At 39.5% G+C, this 24,348-nt stretch overlaps 1 protein-coding gene across 2 annotated transcripts in view; it reads left to right on the forward strand.

Moving 5' to 3' along the window:
• znf185 (zinc finger protein 185 with LIM domain) overlaps nucleotides 1-24,348 on the forward strand; it is a 59,465-nt gene that overhangs the window by 17,143 nt on the left and 17,974 nt on the right. For both annotated transcript variants that reach the window (XM_047051408.1, XM_047051409.1), the window contains exons 11-15: nucleotides 656-733; nucleotides 870-944; nucleotides 19,773-19,850; nucleotides 19,959-20,021; nucleotides 20,340-20,414. In XM_047051408.1, the coding sequence (XP_046907364.1) occupies nucleotides 656-733; nucleotides 870-944; nucleotides 19,773-19,850; nucleotides 19,959-20,021; nucleotides 20,340-20,414 (369 nt within the window). The remainder of the gene's footprint in view (nucleotides 1-655; nucleotides 734-869; nucleotides 945-19,772; nucleotides 19,851-19,958; nucleotides 20,022-20,339; nucleotides 20,415-24,348) is intronic.

Here is a 24,348-nt window from a genome sequence, read left to right on the forward strand (position 1 = left end):
GAGAGCCGGGACTAAGACAGAAGCCATTGTGTTTTCAAAACCAGACCAACCACATCCTTGATTTCTTTGGAACTCTCAGACTACAACGTGTGGTAAACATGAAAAATGTCAAATAAAATGTGGTCAGACAGGATGTTAAGTAGTTATTTGTATAAGCCAGATATAGGGTGAAGGCAGCCCCTTAAGACCCACGTCATACAGATAAAGACCATTACATGATTAACAACGAACAAACAAGACCCACAGCAAGACCAAGGTCACCCATTTTAAACAAATACATTATTAAATATATATTGAGTTACAGCATACAATGCTTCAATATAAAATAATTGCAAAATACCATTGTAATTTACATTTAGTCATTTAGTAGACACTTTAGTCACTCTTATTCGGAGCGACTTACAGTAATTACAGGGACAGTAATTGACTCATAGATGGTAACTGAAGGAAAAAAAAACATTTAAAAGACTTAAAAAGGTCTTTGTCTTGTCTGAGAGTAATGAACCTGACCAAGACCCAAATTTCAAGGCAGCATCTCTGGCATGAGCTGATGTGAGTTCTCCAGCTGTCTGCTTAGTGTCAGCTGACTGGACCCATGAGTGTTGTCCATAACGGATTACAATTATTTTTTATCCCCTCTTGATCTGCTTCACAGCGGCATTGACAAGGACCCAGTTCCAAAGCACAGTGACTGCATCATAATGACGGACGATCTCCTTGCTCTCACTAACAGGTAGGATCAGAATGGCCATTATTGTTAATTGAAATACTCACTTTTTGAAAGTGGCGGGATGTTATTCACAAAATGGCCACATTGTGTCGCTGTTTGCCTTTTTCATGATGGTACCCTTATCCCCTGTCCTCTCCAGCTCAGAGGACTTGATGGAGCCCATACCATCCAGTCAAGGCACTTGGAATCATGACTTCCTGAGTGGACCAGACAGGTAGAAAACCCTCTACTTTCTAAGTGACAGCATCACGTGTTTGGAAAAGGGGAAAGGATTCACAGGCCTTTGGCATGGCAGTCACCCACAGTAGTGATTTTCCTTAAGTAAAATTTGTTTTTGCTTGTTCATAATAATAACTAGAGGGTACAATTTCTGGGGAGATTGTGAGGTGTGCTTGTGTCCGCTGCAGTTGGGGCAATTTATTTTACTATATCATCTCCACACCTTTTAATTAAACTAATATCACGTCCAAACATTTGGAGAAAGTGTACTTCAATTTTTCAACTGATATGTCATACTTACTATCGAAGATTGAATATATTAAAAATCATACAACATACATTAGTTGCTGCTTATTTACTCTTCAAAATACAAACCGTGAAAGTGTAGAATTAAACGTTGAAACAGTTACATAAAAATTACGAAAAAAGTGCAACCGTGGTCCTAAACTAAATTATTTCGAGATAGCAGCAGGAAAGTGCATTCACTCCCATTGAGAACCATTCATTCCCTTACAAAGAAGAAGTATACTTCAAGTTTATTTTGTAAGTATGCTTAGTATAAAAAGTATACTATTATCATGTTACTTAAAGTACACTAGCAGTGTACTTAATTATATACTTTTTTTGTACTAAGTAAACTGAATTGGCCCACTTTTTAGGTCATTTAGTACACTTTAAAGTACACGTTTTAGGTCATTTAGTACACTTTAAAGTACACTTATAGTGTACTTCAAAGTATACTTTGGAACACTGTAAAGTAGCCTGTGTAGTGCACTTTTAGTTCATCAAGTATACTTCCTAAAGTACTTAAAAGTATACCTTGGAATACTCTAAAGTAACCTGTGTAGTCCACTTTCAGTTCATGAAGTATACTTCCTAAAGAGCTTCAAAGTATACTTCGCAATACTTACAAGTGCACTTTCATTTAAAGTAATTACTTCAAGAACTAAACTTCTACATTTAATTTGACTAAAACTTACTAATGTATTGAAATGTTTAGGGGCCCCTCAGACGCATCAGATCTTCAATCAGATCTTTAATCACGTGGCGAAAACGGGGCCCTCGCATCATTTCACTGCGGATTCTTAGCTGAAAGAAGCTACCTACTACATTACGTCAAAAGAATCCAGCTGTTCCTATCATTTGTACATTTTTTTTTGTCATTTAGCAGACGCTTTTATCCAGAACGACTTACAGTAAGTAGAGGGATATTCCCCCGAGGCAAGTAGGGTGAAGTGCCTTGCTAAAGGGCACAACGTCATTCGGCGTGGCCGGGAATCGAACTGGTGACCTTTAGATTACCAGCCAATTAGCCTGACTGCTCAGCCACCTGAGTTATCAAATGTAACAGTCATTTAACTCATGGTTACAATGGTAAACCAGCACAACAATGACAATTACCATGCAACAAAACACTACATTCTAAGCAGACACATTTAAAAAAGCGAAAATTATGAATTTACATTTGTATTTCGAGCAAACGGCAAACTTATCAGCAAATTTTAACACTATTTACCGCCTTGCATCATGGGAATTGACTAGCCAATGAGCCACACTATCTTCATTAATTCACGTAGTTATTTCGTTCTTCAGTCAGTTTGACAATATAACCTTCAAATGCATAATGCAACCCTTCTGTCTGCTTGTTTCTCAAGTAGCTTTTTCGTTTTTTTCCATTAATACTCCAATTGATAATTATTAGTATAAGATTATAGGGCTTCAGAATGTTTGGGCAGTAATTAAGGTTACAGCTTCAATACCAAAAAAAATTCAATGTGCAATGCATAATAGATTTTCATAGACATTAATAATTAGAATAAGATGGATCTAAAAAATGTAACCTGTAATGTACTTAAAAATTATTTTGACTGTTTTTGCTGTATAATAATAGAAGACGTACATCCTACTCCAGAAGAAATGTATACCTTTTTCTGATTCTAAGCATACTTCATAAAAGTATATCAGAAGTGAACTATTTTCTAAGTATACTTCTTACACAAGTGAACTATTTTCAAAGCATACTTAAAAGTATATCAAAAGTGAACTATTTTCTAAGCATACTTCTTAAAAGTATGTCAAAAGTGAACTAAAAGTGTACTATCCATATTTTAGTATACTTATAGTACACTTTAATATACTTCTTTTTTGTAAGGGTTTATTTAACCCTATAACCATAAAAGTTATCAATGTTTAAGGTCAAATAACATATGCATATCATCCTCAAACAAAGTTGGAACAGTGTTTCTTGATCTCCAGCTTGAAAAATCGTAAGCTTGTTGAGTGATAAACTATGCGATGCACCAAAATAATATTTTTTGACTGGTATACATGCAATATATTGCTGGAAAGCTACGATTCTTGTGATTCTATTGATGTAAATCATTTCAAGATCGAGTTGCAACAGCAAGTACAATCAACGTCTTTGTCCAACCACAAACATGTAAACAAACTGACAGCAAACACAGACTACTCACCTAACAAGGCTCACAGTTGTCCAGTCTGGTTAAATTCCCAGAGGTGCAAACAATCCAACCAAGTAAAATATTTTGTCCAAAACAATGTACTACATCCATAAATAGCCATGAACTCTTGTTGCATCATTCTAAATTTGAAGCGTCCAGTCACTCACTAAACATGGTCATAACTTTGGTTCCCTTGTGAATATTTCAGATTTGTTGTCAAAATGGCCACTGCACTCTGACCTTTCGATTGACGCATCATTTGACCCAATGTCTTTGAGCTTCCATGTCCTGTCCATAGCCTTCTAAAGCTAACCAGGTGGCTCCCAAAATCTGTGCATTCTGCCCATAGACTTGTATTAAGTAGACCAAGCAAACCGGCTCTTTAAAGATGGCATCCCCATTCATTTCTATGGAAAGTGCTCAGTGGCGCAGTGAGGCCAGACCCCCACTCCTCGGCTTAAGGCAACGGCCCCGGTGAATGTTGGTGGTATTGCATTTCCGATTAGGTACCCGACTCGTCCGGTCGATTTTATTCTCTAAACTCACGTCAACATATCCAAAACTATTTCCCCAATAATTTTTCCTGCTCTAGTTCTAATGATGACACAGCTATTTCATGATTGGCCAGACTCTTACACAACAACTTTGACGTGTGTTTTGTATTTATTCTGACACCTTCAGTTTTTCCAATTCTCAAATCCAGACCAAAACAGTACAATTTAATAAAATGTTTGCCATTATTGACAGACTGCGATAGCTTACTATTGTTGAAGAAAGGGTTTTAGTCCGCCTCTTCTCCACTAACGTAGTTCTGGTTGTATTATCAATCTGCAGATTGGAGAAAGAGTTTAACATAGCCCAATCCATAAAATGAAACATTTCAGTGCACTGGTTTGTGCAAATTCTAATGCGAAAACAATTAAATTCATGAGTATGCAGTTTGTCAACGATAAAGTAAGCAAACAGCGCTTTGATCTGCCATGACTGACGTCAACGCAGCAAACCGCAAGAAGCTGGAATGTCGACTTTACGGCATTGGCTGCGGCTGCATGAAACAGCCAGCGAGAGTTGCCGCTTGCAGTCGAGAGAAGTAAAAAATGGCTCTGTAAAGTCAGACATTTCTGCTTCTCGTGGTTTGCTGCATTGACGTCAGTTATGGCCGATCAAGCGGTTTGCTTACTTTATTGTTGACGGAACTAAGTGTTTCCCACACATAGACTAATTTGTGGCGGTGTTTGGGAGTTTGGGATAGTGACATGGCTGGTTAGCTAGAAATTCTTCTTGTCAAACATACTGTAAAATTATATTTACTGTTTGTCAACCGTACACAATGTTATTGCCTTTGAATCTTGCTAGGATAACGTTAGCTTTCAGGCTAATAGCTCTGACGTTGACACCGGAAAAAATTTTTGGTTGCGGAGGAACAATGGCAAAATAAACATTTTTTTTATTCAATAGCTGTATTTTGATGTTAATTGGTTGACTATAAAATTGTTTTATAAAAGCAATATAGTACTCGTGCTTGTGGGGTTGTTGAGGAATATACCACGGGTGGTGTTCGGCCGTAGCCACCGAGGCCGAAGGCCGAGTGGCGTACTATATTGCTTGCACTCGTACCATATTGCTTTAATAATTCAACTTTTTTTAATATCACTGATTATGTTTCATGACTTTTTCAAACCGTTTCTGAGATTTACATGGGTGTGTACGAGAAGCCTAGAGTGCAGACTGAAACGCTTAGAGTGGAGGGGAGCTTCGAAATCTGTTTAAAAAAGTATGTCTAGTTTGCCAGCATTGCCACAATTTTTGCTCTTCATGCTTCGTTTTTGGATCAATAGATAGCTAATTTTGTGCTGGTCGTAGACAGTTGTCTGTGGAATCCAACAGACTTACACATTTATTCAGAGCCCCACGAAAGCGAGACAAAGTCCAACTCTCGCCCCATAGAGTCCAATGCAAATCTGGTGACAAATTTGTCACAGAAAACAAAAAATAACAAGATTTATAAACTGCCGGTAGTCGTATTTTTGAACGCACAGACATATAAAGGACATCTGGTTTCGGCAGAGTCTTGGGTCTCAGAAAATATCTTTATTTTTGGGATTGGACGTATAGTTTTGCGTCTAGGTTAACTTGTTTGAGGTGTGGATTCTAGCTAAATTTCTGGTATTCTCTGCCCTCAGCACATGAGCAGCCATAGCTGCACCATCACCTTGGCAACCACACAAACAGGCGCCCGTCTCTTACACAGGTGATTGGTATTAGCTGATTAGTGGAGACACAAGACAAGCTATTCAGTCAACTCGTCTCATTAAAAGACTAAGAGCACCACAACACAACTACTAGCGTCACTGTGTCCAATCCTGACCGCTGTAAACCACTATTGTCCAAACCCGAACGGTGTTTGGACACCTAGTTTCCGGTCTTTTTGCCACCATTTTCTTTTGCAATCGCTAGCAAAGTGTAAGTAATATTATTTTAGGCATACCAAACAATCTACGTGTCAAATTTCATAAACATATATGGACATTTACATGCCTAAATAATTTAGGAAAGTTACATTGATGAGAGAAAGCCGAAAGACCACTCGGGCGACGCTCGGGCGACGCTTTTTACTCTGACATGAGAAGAGTTCAACAAAACATCCAGCAGGTGGTGGTAAACAGTCAAATTCTGATTTTATCGCAAAGTTTGGAGATGTTGAAGCGTGATACCTTATTGTCCCCGTATATATTGACAGCATTATGGTCAGTCTGGTGACCCTGGATCAAGTTAATATCCCCAAAAAACAGCAGCAGCGAGTGTTTACTACGAGTAGTGTGGTCGGGTTTGGACAAGGGTAGCGCACGGCTAATTTACCGGCGCCAGGGTCTTTTTACCGGCTCTAGTAAAGGATAAGCTAACTAAATTGTTTTTTAACAATATTTAGTTCGCAAGGTAAGAAGTTAAAGTTTAACGTGAAATCAGTAAATCAGCTGAAAACGTGATACAATCATATTTATCAATATTTGAAGTGGCATTTTATCAGAATGTTAGCTAAAAACCGGTCGGGATTGGACACAGTGACGTTACCACTACCGATACAGCTATATCTTATGCCACTACTACAACTACTAATTCTGCAGATGCTGCTAATATCTCTTTTACTAACTACTATGCTAATGGTAGGCTACTGTTTTGTTCTACTCATTGAAATTAGAGAGCACAGTGACATCTAGTGGTAGCTAAAATTATAGCAGCCGTTTAAACCAACTGAATACGATGTACCAGTAGTTTCTGGCGGTACTTAGCCTCGTAAATTATTCGATGTCGTTCATTTTTGTAAGGCTACGTGATGGTCAAATTGTTGTGTTCATTCATTAAAACCATACATGTGTATTTGAGAACTGTGTAATTTTCATACAATAAATGTTTTACTGTGATGTACTGGTCTACACCACACTTTGTAATGTTCTGCAAACAGTATAAGGGCGGTGGAATGCTTAAGTGTATGGAAGTATTAAATGACTGCTGATACAGAGTGGTAGCTTACACAACCACTCTGCTTATATAGATGTCTCATTCCTTACATTTGTGATATGCATTGTGAATCGGGGGAATACTTGTGGGGACAGTGGGGGTGTGCTTGTGCAATATAAAAAGGCAGTGTACCATAACAGGGTTCAGGGGAATCGCTCTCTTACTCCGGTAGCATCCATACTCTATCGTCTTTTACTTTCTGCTCTTCTGCTAATAATTCTCAACTGTACTACTCTTCTGCTGCTGAACTATACTCTTATGCTAATATAACCTACTTCTCGTCTGCTAATGATCATTCTCTAATTGTCCTCTAATAATAACTATGTACTCTATTAATAACTGTTTGCGCTTCTGCCAATGTAGTGTTAAGGCGACAAGCACTGGTTTCTTTCCCTCTTCTAAGGTTTAGAAGTGCGCCACAACTTTGAACCAGTTTGTGACGTCTGAAGCATTGAACGTCATCAATCACGTGGCATTGTCATTTCACACAAGCTCCAAACCACTTTTTCGAAACTGTGCGTATTGGTTTTGCGACATAAGCATCGATGCGTCAGTGCCATACGTCCCATCCCTAGAAATTAGTTATGCGATTACTTAAACACGTCTACATTATTCTTTTTATTAATCGTTGTATGCTCCACGGACAAAACTTGCACCATCATCCTTCTGCAACAAAGTGTCGCTGTGTCTTCCTGTATGTTGTATGTTTCATTCAACACATTGAATCCTACTAAGAAAGCCGAGTAAACGCACTCAATGATAGGCTACATCTGCTACTGATATTACTATCCCAACTAATTTAAGCTGTTAAAACTATAATATTCTTGTTACAACTAGCTAGCCTACTTCTTCTGTTTAACAGTTCAACTTTCAGCTTCTCCTGCATTGTAGGCTATTTAAGCTCTTAGGTTTGTTAGATGATGCAGTTCAGCTACCACACTGCCTCTTTAGAGTGAGTCTGACATTTTTTAAATTAATTTCAGATTGCAGGTATTTTCTCATTTCTGTATTTTCAGCCATTTAAAAAAATAATTTCAGATTTCAACATTCCAACGCATTTTCAGCAGGAAATGCCTTTTCTAGTTCAACTTATTATTATTCTATTTCTTCCGCGCCACCTTTCAGCGCCTTCAAATATTCAGCTATTAAAACCGTTCAGCTATCAAAAAATTCAGCAGTTTCAGGCCATGGGCACTATGACTTTTCAGCTTTGTACCTCTTATGCTTGAATTAATATAAATCAATATTCATCAAATCTTTTACATGGTTTTCCAATTGAGTTTTTTTTTATCCTCTCAATCCTCTTAAACTTCTTCAACTTTCAAATCCTTCTTCTTCCTCAATTCTTCAGCTACAGCCACCATTTAAACTTTAAAATGTTGACAAAACCCTAAACTATTACATTTTTTATTCAGCTTTTTGATATCTATTCAACTTTTTTATTATCACTGATTATGTTTCATGACTTTTTCAAACCGTTTCTGAGATTTCCTTGGGTGTGTACGAGAAAGCCTAGAGTGCAGACTGAAACGCTTAGAGTGGAGGGGAGCTTCGAAATCTGTTTCAAAAAGTATTTCTAGTTTGCCAGCATTGCCACAATTTTCTTTCTTCATGCTTCGTTTTTGGATCCATAGATAGCTAATTTTGTGTCTGTGGAATCCAACAGACTTACGCATTTATTCAGAGCCCCACGAAAGCGAGACAAAGTCCAATTCTCGCCCCATAGAGTCCAATGCAAATCTGGTGACAAATTCGTCACAGAAAACAAAAAATAACAAGATTTATAAACTGCCGGTAGACTCGTATTTCTGAACACACAGACATATAAAGGACATCTCTGGTTTCGGCAAAGTCTTGGGTCTCGGAAAATATCTTTATTTCTTGGATTGGACGTATAGTTTTGCGTCTAGGTTAACTTGTTTGAGGTGTGGATTCTAGTTACATTTCTGGTATTCTCTGCCCTCAGCACATTAGCAGCCATAGCTGCACCATCACCGTGGCAACCACACAAACACGCGCCAGTCTATTACACAGGTGATTGGTATTAGCTGATTAGTCGAGACACAGACAAGCTATTCAGTCAACTTGTCTCATTAAAAGACTAAGAGCACGACAACACAATTACTACCACTACCGATACTGCTATATCTTATGCCACTACTACAACTACTAATTCTGCATGCTGCTAATATCTCTTTTACTAACTACTATGCTAATGGAACTGTTTTGTTCTACTACGCGTAGAACTATGCGTTCACTTGACCATGAGAAACGCCATAGCAATTGTCGGTTTATGCCAATAATACGATTACTCCGTTTACATGTGTAATTAGTTATGCTCAATTACTCAAACACGTCTACATGATTCTTTTTATTAATCGTTGTATGCTCCACGGACAAAACTTGCACCATCATCCTTCTGCAACAAAGTGTCGCCGTGTCTTCCTGTATCGGCCCTACTGCTGTATGTTTCATTCAATCAACACATTGAATCCTACTAAGAAAGCCGAGTAAACGCACTCAATGATCTACTACATCATTGAGTGATGTAGTAGATCATTGAGTGCGTTTATCTGCTACATCTGCTACTGATATTCCTATCCCAACTAATTTCAGCTGTTAAAACTATAATATTCTTGTTACGACTAACTAGCCTACTTCTTCTTCTGTTTAACAGTTCAGCTTTCAGCTTCTTCTGCATTGTAGGCTATTTAAGCTCTTAGCTTTGTTGATGCAGTTCAGCTTCCACACTGCCTCTTAAAAATTTAACTATTTCTTCGATTGCTTCACAACGTTCGAACTTATTCTCGCGCATTGTATTTAAGCACTTAGCTTTGTTAGATTATGCAGTTTAACTTCCACACTCCCTCTTTTGTGTGAATAATACATTTTTTAAATTAATTTCAGCTTGCTGGTATTTTCTCATTTCTATATTTTCAGCCATTTAAAAAATAATAATTCAGATTTCAGCATTCCAACGCATTTTTAGCAGGAAATGCATGTTCTAGTTGAGTACCACTGTTATACAGGATAACAGTTACATGTTAAATTTTTCTTAAATTTTCGCACAAGAACTTGCACAATCCAGGGCACTGAAATTGGTCATTTTATGTATTGGGTTGTTATTGATAATACAACCAGAACTACAACTAAACGTAGTCTTTCCGTTAGTGAAGAGGTGGACTACAACACTTTCTTCAAAAATAGTAGGCTATTGCAGTCTGTCAATAAAGGATAATATTTAATTCAGTTGCATTGTTTGGTCCGGATTTGACCATTAGTGGAACTGAAGGTGTCAGAATAAACACACAACACACGTGAAGGTTGTTGTGTGTGAGTCTATTGCTTTTTTAATACGGTTACCAGCAACATCATATATAGTAAATAAATAGTAAGCTGCCTTTCAGCACAAAATAGTTATAGCCAACAAAGGTTGTGTATCGCATTTCAGTAGCCGAGAGAAAATAGTCCCGTACGTGTGGCTGTTGCTATGCAACGGACAAACAGCATTGTGAACTTCAGGTTTGTTAGCCTAGCTAGTCTAGGTCTCGTACCGTCTCATTCATTCACATTGCTAATTTTATAAAAGTTGTCTTTGAAATAACAACAATGACAATAGGACACTTTCAATAAAATTATATTTTATTTAACATTACATTTACATTTAGTCATTTTAGCAGACGCTCTTATCCAGAGCGACTTACAGTAAGTACAGGGAAATTCCCCCCGAGGCAAGTAGGGTGAAGTGCCTTGCCCAAGGACACAACATCATGTGGCACGGCGGGGAATCGATCCGGCAACCTTCAGATTACTAGCCCAAACATCAATAATAAATGTTTAGTAGGCACTGGGAAGCTATATGCCAGCTAGCTACATATGCTGTAAACTAAAGTTACGAGTGACTTGGGACTCAATAGACTAACATTAGGCGGTTAGCTTATGTTGATTTGGATATCTCCATTAATTCTGCATCCGTGGAAAACGTTGTTTTAAGAACCCAAGACCAGGTCATGTTCGTGGCTACGAAGCTAAAAATAAATAAGTGGATATCTAGTTTAGAGTTGAAACATAAAGTGTTTGGTTGTCACTTATAATGTTGTTGCTAAGGCCGGTGTGGCAGGTTGATGATGTGGAGAGTAATTATGTGTCTTTCATAAAAGATTAGTTTTCATTTTGAACGAATCCTTACAAGGACTCGGGAGTAACCAGTCCTCTCAAAGAGTGATTTGTTTATTTTCTCATGGCCGCGCATCGGGACTGTTGCATAGGCTCGTCCAAGTAAACAGAAATGATTTGTTCATTTCCCGACTCGGTCTTCGGGTACGAGTCTTTGGATCATTTTTCATGTGACCTGCATAGGCTCTGTACTGGTAGCTAGAGGAAAGATTCGTACATTTCCCGACTCTGTCTTTCTACGAGTCTTTGGATCATTTTTCACATGACCTGCATAGGCTCTGTACTGGTAGCTAGAGGAACGATTTGTTCATTTCCCGTATCGGTTGTTCTACGAGTCTTTGGATCATTTTTCACGTGACCTGCATTGTATTTTTAGTAGAGGAAACAGTTTCCTCATTCCCTTTCGAAGGGAAAGAGTACTTTTGAAATAGTATCTGCTAGTGCACATGTCATGCACTAACCTACATGAGAATATAATACGTGTTTGCTGTGGACGGATGATAGCCCCCCCCCATCCGTTGAACAAATGACTCGAAAAAAGATTTGTTCATTTTACTGAACGAGATTCAAAGAACCGAATCAGTAAAATGATCCGAACTTCCCATCACTAGTGGAGAGAGAGCGACGGGTGGATAAGTGTGGAGAAAGAAAATAAACAGAGATTGCTATGAGCTCCAAGAGTTACCAGTTCTATTTATTTTTGTCCAATACCACAAGATATTCAGGCCTTACACCTCGGATGCTACACTATTCAGCAACTACTGTAATGGCTAGCATGAGCAGATGTGAACTGGTAGCTAGCTAGACCTGAGCTTCCGTGCAATGTTTCAGTAGCTAGACCAGCTAGTTAGCACTGATAGCATGGGACAGTGCAATATTATTGCAAAATAATTAACTGAATGTTGTTAGTCTAGCTTGCAACCAATAAACTGCTGAATATATGTATATATGTTTGTGATTATAATGGCTATTATTTAAAGGCAACAACATTACCAGCGTTCCGATTGATATATCCCGGCATGACCTCACTCAGTTAAGCAGTTATTCTTCACTAGTCATCCTAGATCAAGAATGCTAGCGACGCCACCAGTGTAATTTTACAACAATTTTACAGCACGAGACATAAAACTTGAACAACAAATCGAATTGGTTACCTGCAGAATGGGTCATCAAACATATAATTAATTAGCATCGGCATGAATGTGGTCTGCTTAGACAAAATACACTCCACATCGAAATTTCATCAGACCAACGCAAATGTGCTTCAAGGTCAAACGAAAATAGCAAATAAAATAAAAGTTAAACTACAATTCTAAATATCCTAAGAATGCGATTTATATGATGGCTTGTTCAATCCTTTGTCTTTATATTTTACTGTTGTCTTGTTTTGCTTGTCATCATACATGTAAAGCGACTTTGAGTATTAGAAAAGCGCTATAAAAAAACAAATTATCAACGAAAACATCAACCAGGAAAAAAAAGAAATAAAAAGTATACCGCGGTTGAACGGTATAGCCAAATCTCTCCCGGTAGACACATTTCTACGCACGGTATATACCGTCATACCGCCCAGCCCTAGTACCAGCTGAGTAACATAATGCAGGTTATATAAACCGTCTGTGATCTGACATAGATAGGTGGCTATGACGTAGATAGGTGGGGTTTTGCCCCGCCTAAACGAAACTTGAGCTGAAAACGAGTGCAGGGCTCCAGACTGCGACCAAATGGTCGCATTTTGTGACCTGTCTAACTTACCGTTGTTCTCTTTCGCGTGATTAGGTTTAGTAAGACGTGAATGTTATTTGTTCACAAGTAATAATTACAGGTTTTGTTATTTTAACTTTGTTGTACTTAACTTACAGTTCAGTGCAGTGTAATTGTTCGCCGTGATAATTAAATGCTAGTGTGATAATAAATTATAACCATTTCAAATCATACAAACTGCAAATATGGACTTTGACAGGTCTGCAAACGCCTTTTTAAGCAGAGATTTGTTAAATCGTTTGTTGACCGATACATAATCGAACCATATTTGGTTTCCTATATAAATCCCAACTCAAACATGAGGAATCTGGCAGATAAAGGTTGTCAACGTCATGTTGTCAAAGTCTCCAAGGCAACAGCTTGCTAGGTTCGCAAATTGTTTGTTTACCTCGGCAAACTTTCAGGAGGTCAACAAATGGATTTGTTAACTTTTGAGAACGTTTCTGGACCAATAAGAACAGCGTATTGGTCCAATTATGATACTAGTTTATAGGAAACTGTCATGATGCATTATTTTAATTCGGGAAATTTTCTTTTAAAATAGTATCTGCTGGTTTACATGCACTAACATAGAGGCCTACATGAGAATACGATAAATGTTTTGCAGTGCTCTCTCCTTTTCTCTTTCTTTCTTACCTTACCTCTCCACTCCACTGGGCCCTCTCTTAACAACAGAGTGAAACCAGTGGGAAATTGTTGGATCCATTGCTCATAAACAACACCTCTCACAGGTATCACAGTGGCCTGGTCCAACACTGCCTCTCCTCTTTCAGACACTGATGACTACATAATGTCTGATTAGAGAGTGTGGTAAAAAAAAGTGTCACTTTCTCTCTCTCGGTTACTTTTTCTCTCCTTCCTCTTCTCCTCTGCCCCAAAGTTGATGTTTAAACACACAGAACACATTTCTGCCTCCAACTCAGCTCTACTAGAAAAACATCAGTTTACATAAGGCCTTCAGACTAACTTTAAGGTAAATACCATATTTCTTCGATTAAATGCCGCCCTCAAACGCCGCCCTCAAATAAACGCCGCACCAAAAAAATCTGAAAACGGTTATTTAATTGGTTATATTAAAACACAGTATTTATTACACAAGTAAATCACAAGTGTATTCCCTTGAAGCACTGGCAGACACAAGTGGCTTTCTTGCTTCAGGTTTAAAGCTTCTCCAAATCCACCGTGAAAACTAAACCCACTGTATAACGAGAAAATAAAGACCACATTAGCTTCTGAACATACAATGACATGCGCAGCATGTAAATAATGTTCACCAAAGTAAAATACAGACACAAAACAACATACCTCGTTGGCTGCATGCTGTACACAAGGGAATAGAGGTTTCCTTAGATCGCTAACATCCGATAACAACCTTAAACCTTTATCGGAGCATTAAATTGTCTGTGCTTCACTTGCTGTTAGCTCTCACACTCACAAGCATTCCAAAAAGCCTTCAAAATAAAGGCCCTGTAGGCTTACTCTTACCAAATAGTCACTTAATAATACTGAATGCAATTATATAATTCTAAATTATAAAATTGGTTGTAAACTAATTATAATAATGCAATTGCGACAATTACATGTAGCATACAAGATAGGTCAATATAGGACTTCAACACTGGCAAATTCACCTTTCATCAACCCCAAGTTCACGTGCTACAGACATGTTGCTGCTGGTGATTGCTTTCTGCACAGCTTTCTGTTTGAAAGCTAAAGTGTAAGAATGTTTCGGCAAGCTGATTCAGATTTCTACACAATGTATGCACACACGCGGCTTAAATTTTATACTGCAGCTTAAATACTCAAACCTCTCTTACTAATTAAACGCCACCCTCGAATAAACGCTGCACCAAAAATGATCATTGTGTAATAAACACCGCAGCGTTTATTCAAAGAAATACAGTAATAAATTACAAAGTTTAAAGATCCCATGACATGCCGTTTTTGGATGCTTTTATAAAGGCCTTAGTGGTCCCGTAAAACTGTATCTGAAGTCTCTTTCCAAAAATTCAGCCTTGAAGCAGAATTACAGCCACTACGAGCAGGCCCACAATGAGCTTTTCTCAGGACGTGCCGTTTCTGTAGCTTTAAATGCTATGAGGAAGAAAGAGGCGGGGCTAACTGCCATGCTTTGGTCGTTTGCATGCCATGATGTCTAGAGGAAAAACCAATGGCGCACTCGCACGGTCGTACCTAATTATTCATTGGTGGGCCAATTCTCTGTGCGGGCAAAGCAGAGAAAGGGGAGGTAAAACCAAGAGTTTGAGCTCTCATTTTCTCAAAGGCGTAGAAGAATACCCAGGGCTTGGTTTACACCTATCTAAATTTCTAGCCACTGGGGGACCAAAGGCAGGCAGGGGAACTCATATACATTTTAAATAACCTCCTAAAGTGAAGTTTTCATGTCATAGGACCTTTTAAAGTGCTTCACTGAGCTGCCATACTAAAACATTTTAAGCAAAATAAAAAATGTATTGGGCTGTTACCCAAATCATTTGTGCATGCAACATCATAGCTGTACGTCTAATCCATTTTTCTTCATCAGAATAATTTTCTAAATTTGGTGAATGGCAGCTCTTCTTTTGCGATGTTATAAGCGACGTAGAATTTTATTATCATTTCTGATTGTTCGGAGGATCTGATAGCTACTGTCTGCCGCAAAAATGCAGCCGGGAGAGGGGCCACTTTAGTCACACACTTAATGCGGTAGGAAGTGTGTTTAATTTTTTTTTCATATTGTTCTTTTTCAGCGTTTCGATTCGAAACGTTGTTGATCCGCTTGCAAATGCACTGTTCCCTGCCATGTTCTGGCGACATTCTTTACAATAAATGCAGTGCATTATGTTCTCTTTCTTATTAAATCTTAACAAGGGAAACTGGTCTAATCAGTCTTTACGAAATGTATATGTTTTTCCCTTTTTAATTTGAGTGGCTGAAGTAGCTCCATGTCTGGGCTGTTGTCGAAGCATTGAGTGTTGGGGGGAACAGGCCTGCCTACTTTTTTTTAAGAAAAAACTATATTGGTGTATTTCTTCTCCTTGTACATTGTTAGTTTTTTCTTGCGTTTATTTTGCTGATGCTGATTGCCATAACTGATTCTCTGGTGCTGAGGTCGCTATTTCAATCACACAGCACGGAGAGGTGTAGGCCTAGAGGACAGGGTAGGAAATTTACATATTTTATAGGGACACATTTTTGCCCCCACTGACTGAAATCCAGGGGCATAAAAAAAAAATTGGGACACTTTTTGAAACTTACAAACTTACAATGAAATAACATTTAACCTTTGTTCAAGGGGCGATTGACTGGGTTTTGGGGGTATTTTACACTGTTCCTTTAGGTCTCCGAATAGGGTATGTAACATTGGTTGGGTTGAAAATGGCCCAGGTGCTGTTCTATGCCCCCTGATAGATCCTCTGAAATGTTCCCGGGAAAAAACACTAGCTTTTTATCTTTTATGGTGTGCTCATTAATATTTCAGGGAGTCAGATGGCTGAGCGGTGAGGGGGTTGGGCTAGTAATCAGAAGGTTGCCGGATCGATTCCCCGCCGCGCCACATGATGTTGTGTCCTTGGGCAAGGCACTTTACCCTACTTGCCTCGGGGGGAATGTCCCTGTACTTACTGTAAGTCGCTCTGGATAAGAGCGTCTGCTAAATGACTTAATGTAAATGTAAATGTAATATTTAGATAAGCTGCGCACTGATTGGTTGGTTTTCAACGAGTGAAGCTGGGGAGCAAAAACGCAACACGTTCAACCACAGCACTCACTGAAACACAGAAGGTGGAGACTTGAAATAAAAACGCACAAATAAATCTATTGTGTCTACACAACACTGTTTTCAACAGATTGATTACATATCATTTGAAATGATAACATTACTTGTTTCCACTTCTGTTGTTGAAGCAAACTGGATTGACTTAGGTGGGTAGAACGTTAGGCTACAGCTTAGCAACCAAACTATATCATGATTCTACTCGGCTTCAGTTAGCTAGCTCTAGATATCTTGTTGAAAAATAACATAACAAAGATCTGGACAAACATGCATCGTGAATTGTAGATTTACATAACACAGGTTATTTATTTGAATGAAACACAGTCAGGAACTTGAAACAACGTTAGCCCCATTGCCAATAAACTAGGCTATCTTACCTATGCTCTTGCGTTAGCAAGCTAAACTAGTTTACATGCCTACAGTCTACAGTAGGTGTTACTAGTAACAGTTACTAGCAATGCTAACGTATCCTGTATCTAGCACCTGCCTTTCTCGAGTTCTCTCAAATTGATTATCTAGACAGGCGTTAGCAATAAGCCAGACTGCTGTTCGTTTTCGGGCTATTTTTTTGGAAGCTTTACTTCTAATGCCGACTACAGCTAGTCTAGCTAGAGTCATTTGATGTGTGTAGAAACTTATTTAGCATTCTACCTGGTATGCTATATACACAGGACACGTTAGCATTGCTAATAACTGTTAGCACAACATCATACGAGTGTCGAACTTCGCTGGGATCTTCTCAAAGACAACAGCAGCCATGCCTGTCAAATGTTTGGCTCCTTGGGAAGACTGTGAGTGTTAGCCTTGCCTGTACAGCCTGGAACACAGCATTTACGACCGTGGTCCATTTTCAATATCCTTTTATAATTTAAAAATGTTCTTCTTTGTAATTCCTAATAAGTAGCCTACACAGAGCAGCGCGCAGCTAAACTAGTATCAGAGATAAACGCTACCTCGGGCTGGTCTGGATGTACATTTTGGGGCGTGACAAAGATACAGACCAGAGCCAAAAAGGGCTGTCCCCCGTCCTACGTCACACCGGTGGCTTTGTTGAAAAGCTAGCGTTTTACAGCCAAATTCTTTCTTTTTGAGATTTGCATAGGAAAGAGGTGTCAATGGACCTTGATATTCCCTGTATGTTCATTTTACCCACCGAACTGTCGTTATTCAACTATGACAAGGTAAAATCGGTTTTGCAATCAATCGCCCCTTTCAAGATTATGAATGTAGACATTTAGGCTTACAGTATATGAACAATTGTCATCAAATGGCAATAATAATACAGTAGTCTACAGATTCAAAACGTTATCTTAGATTATTTTTTACAAAAAACAGAAAACATAAATCAGACAATCATAAAAAATCATAAAAATTCAATTTGATTGGTTGTCAACCACAAGATAGCAGTAGGCCCAATTTATAAGGATGGGGGAAAATCCCTCACTGGCTGCACTCTGTCGAACGTTTGCTAAATTAGCTAACTTTCAAGAAAACCTTCGTGGCTAACAAACTAGCTAAAGCAAACTAAATAATAAAAAAATAATTATTACCAGTTATCACCGCCGGCGATGGCGTGTTGCTTGGTTGCCTGGTGACGAAAGGCCACGATTTCTCTTCACTCCCCTTGATGAAGTCAGCAAAAGAATTCATCTGTGCTGGATTGACAACGACTTTAGCCAGGGGTGCAAACTCATGACATTTCGGCAAAATTTGCATTTTTTTTTCCAAAATAGGTCATTTGTGTGATTCGTGAATATCTGCAATAAAACCATATATATTTTATTATTTTTTGGGGGAGGGGGGGGGTCCTCCAGGTAGCTTAATCTGCAAACGCAAGCTGTCGTAAATATTTTTTTCAAGCTTGTGTTTGGCCAACCAATGTCAACATGACACGGACGCTTTTTATTTCTAGTCATATTTCTAGTCTTCGGTCTGTAACTCCCAGAGCCCCAGACATGCCATCCGAAATTCGTGGTGCTGAAATGCTAATTCGTGGCCACAAAATGCTACTTTGGGGATAACGACGTAGCCTAACTATATTGCGGGCAGTTCTGCTAATACCTGTGTGGGGCACATATAGGCTACCCAGAGCAAGCTTAAGGTGCAGTCATGGACAGAGATGATTTGATTGTATTGTGATTTAGGCTGGTGAATGGTAGAGTTGGTTTGAAGTTCGATTTTCAACAGATATTCGGACGCCCTGTATTGTGTTGTTTTAACCGGTGTTAGCACCGCTACGACCGGCCAATGCTTTCGGCTGCCTAACCGCGTATGTTTAGGGACCATCAACAAATGACACGTTACAAAAGTCAATAGCTTCTCAACAACATGAACTAGGAGCGTCAAAATAATGTTAAACTGTTGAAGATGTTGGCATTCACGCTACAAAGCCTTTATTTTTGTTCATTTTTATCTCAAGTTGTTAAAAATTAATTCTTTATAAAATTAATAATAAATACAAAATAACAAATCCTCGAGGAGCATGCCCCGAGGGGGTTCGGATCCTTGTCAACTTTTTCATCCCTGATGAGTTTGCACCCCTGTTAGCAACTCGTTGTCCTCAAGTTCGACAGGCTTTGCAAAAACATTGGGTATTTTTCTCGTCGTCGTCTCCTTCCACCACAAGCAAATCTAGCTTCAATTTTTGATGGTCGCTGGGTGACCATCTTTGGAACCTGAGATGGTGACGGAGACTGATCCTCATTTCTCCTCACACAGGTCTGATTAAGTAGCGTTCAATTTCTTTTGTATATATAAATATTATTATTTTTTGAACGATTGGTCCTTTTTCGCACACGCAACATCAGTAAAGGCGAAAATCTAAAACATTCTATGGCAACTGGACTAGGTTATATAGGCTCTGATTGGTTTAGACCACGATATGATCCAACCATGAGTGTGAGTTCGGTCGAAAAAGAACAAACACTTTGTTCGCGGAGAGGCAGCGGATGCGAGGACGTTAGGTCCACTGGTGCGACCTAGGAACATTTTTTGTCGCACCCTTACCAAATTGATCGCACTCTAGAGCCTTGGTTTACATGGTTGCGCACAGCCTGTTGCAACGTCTGTCTAGAATGATCTAGGACTATGCTTGACCTCTCTCCTGCTCTTTTCTTTATGGCCTCAGTCAAAGCACAGACAACAAAACATGGGAGACCAACTGGAAAGTCAACCCATCTCCTCCTCTGTCCTACATGCCTGAAAGGTGCTTTCATCCCACCACTATCTGCACCCACACTCACACACATCCTCAAAAGTGCACACACAATGACACTCCCACCTTCACTAAAGCCTTTTCTGCTGGTATTCTCAGTGTGGATCCTGCTACTGTGGAGGGGAACACTGAGGAGGAAACTCTGGTGACTTTTCAGAGGAAGTGAGTCACGTCTTTAGTATTTACCCCAGAAAACATCTCAACCTAGGTTGTGTGTGTGTGTAGGGAATGCAGGTCAGAGATTTCCCCCGATTTCCCCCTCCTTCCTGTTTTAACAATGAAATTGCAGTTACAGTGTCAACACTCCTTAGTTATAGTGGAAGCTGAAGACACATCCATCTCATGTCTCATCTCACATCAACCTGTTTTTTGTCAATGCAACAATGATCTTGATGTTACTGTTCTTGTTACATGTGTATATATAGCCTAGAGTATATGCCGTATACAATAGCATAATGTGTGTGTTTGTGTGGTGTGCAGGTCGTCTGAGAATGATTCCCCATGGGACAGATGGACCTCACCCACTGTCTATACCACCATCACAGAGGTGGAAAGGTAAGTTATACTGGTAGATTTGGCCTTTAAGGGGCGATGCTAGTTCAGGCACACACTCAGGCTGCAAGTCTTGTCATCAGCTGACATTTGGTGTGTTCGACTTCATGCAGCACCGGCATCGCCTGCAGCCGCCTGCAGCCCGGCTCACTTAAAGCAGCCAATGGGATTCTTAGCTTCAAGGCAGCTGACTGTTGGCGTGCCGGCGCTGCATGGCCACTAGGGGGCCCCGGCCACTTTTTTTTCATGCATTTACCCACCCGTAGTGAAGTCACGTGTCGTTGCTGGTATCAAAGCATGCAAGACAACAATAGGTGTGTTCGACTTCATGCAGTGCCGGCGTCACCTGCAACCCGGCTGACTTGAAGTAATGGCATTCTCAGCTTCAAGGCAGCCGGCTGTAGCCGTCTGTCGGCGCCGCCGTCGCTGCATGAAGTCGAACACACCTAATGGCTTCGCATGAAGGTGATGTCAAACGATTTTGACTTGATTCGCCAAATTGACTTCAACGATTTGATTTGTGACTTTGCCTTCAAAAAAAGTAGACGAGTGGACTTAAACTAGTCCCACACAGATTATCTAGCCTATCTTCTTTTCAGTAGGCGGCCACAGCCTGATAATTAAATTATTCAATCGAGTTGTTTGTAAATATGTGTTCGCTGGGCTGTGTGTGTGCACGCTAGACTGCATGTTCCAATGTATTTTGACATTGTGGCTGGTTAGGGGTGCGTGTTACAATGTAATACAATCAGTGGCGATTTCTTTAAGACTGCAAGGGAAGCTCAGCTTCCCCTGCTATAAAAAAAACATTTATGGTCAAATATTTACTATTGTGTTAACATTTTAAATGCGTTAGAACATGTTCATATGTGGGCGGGACGCACAGACCTAGTTGGCTTTAGAGGGCTGTCACCGGGGCATGGAAGCTCGTATTGGGTCAAACAAGGTGTCAATCGAAAGGGCAGAGTGTAGCGGCCATTTTAAGACTATCCCCGCGTTTGTACTCGACCCACATCTCCTCCTATGAGCGATATTGCGTGAGAGACTGAAATAAAAATAATTGGCGAAGGAAGAATGAAGCAACAAGATTGTGTGGATATAATTCACTGTTTGGACAACTTTGGGAATTACGCAGATTAGGTTTTTAGGGCTGCAACAACGAATCGATTAAATAGATTAAAATCGATTATTAAAAGCGTTGGCAACAAATGTCATTATTGATTCGTTGTGTCGCGCGATTCTTACACCACTCAATAAGTTGCAGAGATGTTTGAGTATTTAAAAAAAAGTTTTGTTGAGCGCGGAGGTAGAGGAAAGACCATCGGAGAGACGTTGTTGAGTAACGTTGTTCTGAAACACATGGCGGAGAAATCAGTACGAAGTCATCCAAGGTGTGGGAGCATTTCACACTAAATACGTCGAAAAGGTGTGTTAATTGACCAGGGTGAAGTTTCATATTCGACATTCATCTCACATTCGGAAGACGTTACTTTGCAGCGTCGAGCGGGACCGGGTGAAAACTACCCATACCATTTTGAAAAATGTTGACTTTTATAATATTTTTATGAATATAAAACCTCAGACAGACACCAGAGTATCTCAACAATGTCTGGTATACTTCCAAAGTCTTTACTTTTTCAATTACGTTTCAAATAAAATGATAGAAAATCACTGATCTTTGAAAATAGCTTAATCCTCGCAAATCTTAAAGGTCACATGACATGAAAACTTCAATTTAGGAGGTTATTTAACATTAATATGAGTTCCCCTAGCCTGCCTTTGGTCCCCCAGTGGCTAGAATTTTCGATAGGTGTAAACTAAGCCCTGGGTGTTCTTCTCCGCCTTGGAGAAAATGAAGGCTCAAACGCTCCATTTGAAAATCTGCTCCTTTTGACGTCACAAGGAGCCTCTGCACATGCGCCGACACAACCTCTGAAAGTTTTGCATGTCTAGCGCCAAACATTTCCGCCACCACTGTTTCCTTAACTTGAGCCATTACAAAGTTGGCCTTGCTGACCGTCTGAAATTAAATTCTGGATCAGTAGCCTACTCCTTGGTCCAGCTACAAACCTCGGACAAGTAAGTCAACTAACGCTATATAATTTTGTTGCTTGCGATATGGTTACCTAGCTTGCTACCCTTAGAATCTGGCTATAACATTAGCTCTGCAGCCATCAGCTGAGGTACTGTCGCTAATGTAAAGGTAGATAGCATCAAGTATGTGTGTGAATACACATTATGTAACGCAGTGTTGTATGCTTCGTTGGTATGTGGATAACGTTCTGCTGTTGGTGTAATGGCGCGCGCGATATCCGCCCTTTCCCACATTGAAATGACTGAGTGTGCAGCTCTGCAAACCAGGGTTACCAGATGAGAATGGGCATCTTACAGCAACGGGTCTACGAGCCATTGCGATACATCCACTGTAAACATTAGCGCATGGTGCTGCCTCTCCTCCTCATTTAGCATTTAAAGTTACAGACACAGAAACAGCGCGTTCTGAGGAAAGCTCATTGTGGGACTACTCGTGGTGGCTATAATTCTGCACCAAGGCTGAATTTGGGAAAGAGACATCAGATACAGTATTAGGGGACCACTAATTCCTATATAAAAGCATCACAAAACAGCATGTCATGTGACCTTTAACTTTTTTCAAAATTGTGTCAAAAAATTATACATATACTCCACATTATTTTAATAAAGTCTGGCCTACTTTCACAACCTTTCAATTTTCTAAAATGTTTTAAACAAAACTCTAATAAATTGCTCATCTCTGAAAATAGCATTAAATACACACTAATATTAATAACTTTTTCAAAATGTTGTGCCTGTTTGTGCACGTTCTGAAGATGTTTTGCACTGTGAATTTGCACTGTCAGTTCTGTTTTTGAATAAAGGGTTGGAAATTAATGCTTTTTGTTTTTAGTTTTTTTTATCCGATTCATTGATTAATCAAAAAAATAATCAACAGATGAATCAATTACTTATTATCAATTGTGCATACCTGGAACATTCTGAAGTAATGGTAGGTAAGTAAAACTTTTTTCTCTGGCATTGTTGAAGGAAATGTTACCGGACAAAGACGTTGACGGTACTTACTGTTGCGAGTTGAGCTTGAATTGGTTTATTTCAATGGAAGCACAAGATTAGTAGCTTTCCAATAATGTATCATTTGTGTAGCCGTCTAAAAAATATATTAGTTACGATTGAGTGCGTTGTAACTGAGGGAGGGAGGGGCAGCATTTCTGGCTTGTGGACGCTCCAGGAACATGAACAGGATGTAGGCCGAAAATGAGTTTCCCCTCTTTGAAAGACCAGCAGCCGCCACTGATTTTGTCTGTCATAATTTTATTACCAATCCTTCTCTCTCTCTTTAATATATATAAAAATCTAAGTAGAAGGGGAGGCTTCTGCCCCGGGCCTCAGATGTCCTTAACCTGGCCCTGACTGTAGGGAATCTCCCATGGTCTCCGCTCTGGCGCCGCCTCGGAAAACAATGGCTGCCAATGGCTGACGATACATTTATTTTCCCCTCCCTTAACCAATGATATGTACTTTGAGCTTAAGTTGTCATGAGTATCTGGCAGTTTTCAGAAATATAATTGGACGGCAAAGATATTAAGGCGGGAACCATGGCAACTTTTGTTCCCATATTTGAATGGTCTGGCAGGAAAGGGTTAAAAACTAGGGCTGTCCCCGACTAAGATTTTCTTTGGTCGACCAAAACTCGACTGAAACGTCTGAAAATCGACTAATCAAACTTTAAAACGCTTAAAAAAAAAACGTAAGAACGTTTTTGCGAACTGACTCAATGGCTGCTGGACATTGCAGATTCAGCCGCTAATAGCCTACTAATAATAAGACTAGTATCAACAGTCTGTTGTAACCAAATGCCAATGGGATTTAGTATCTCTCACAATGTACTACAAATTAAAAT

This window comes from Hypomesus transpacificus, unplaced genomic scaffold (assembly GCF_021917145.1).
Source record: "Hypomesus transpacificus isolate Combined female unplaced genomic scaffold, fHypTra1 scaffold_154, whole genome shotgun sequence".
Lineage (NCBI taxonomy): Eukaryota > Metazoa > Chordata > Actinopteri > Osmeriformes > Osmeridae > Hypomesus > Hypomesus transpacificus.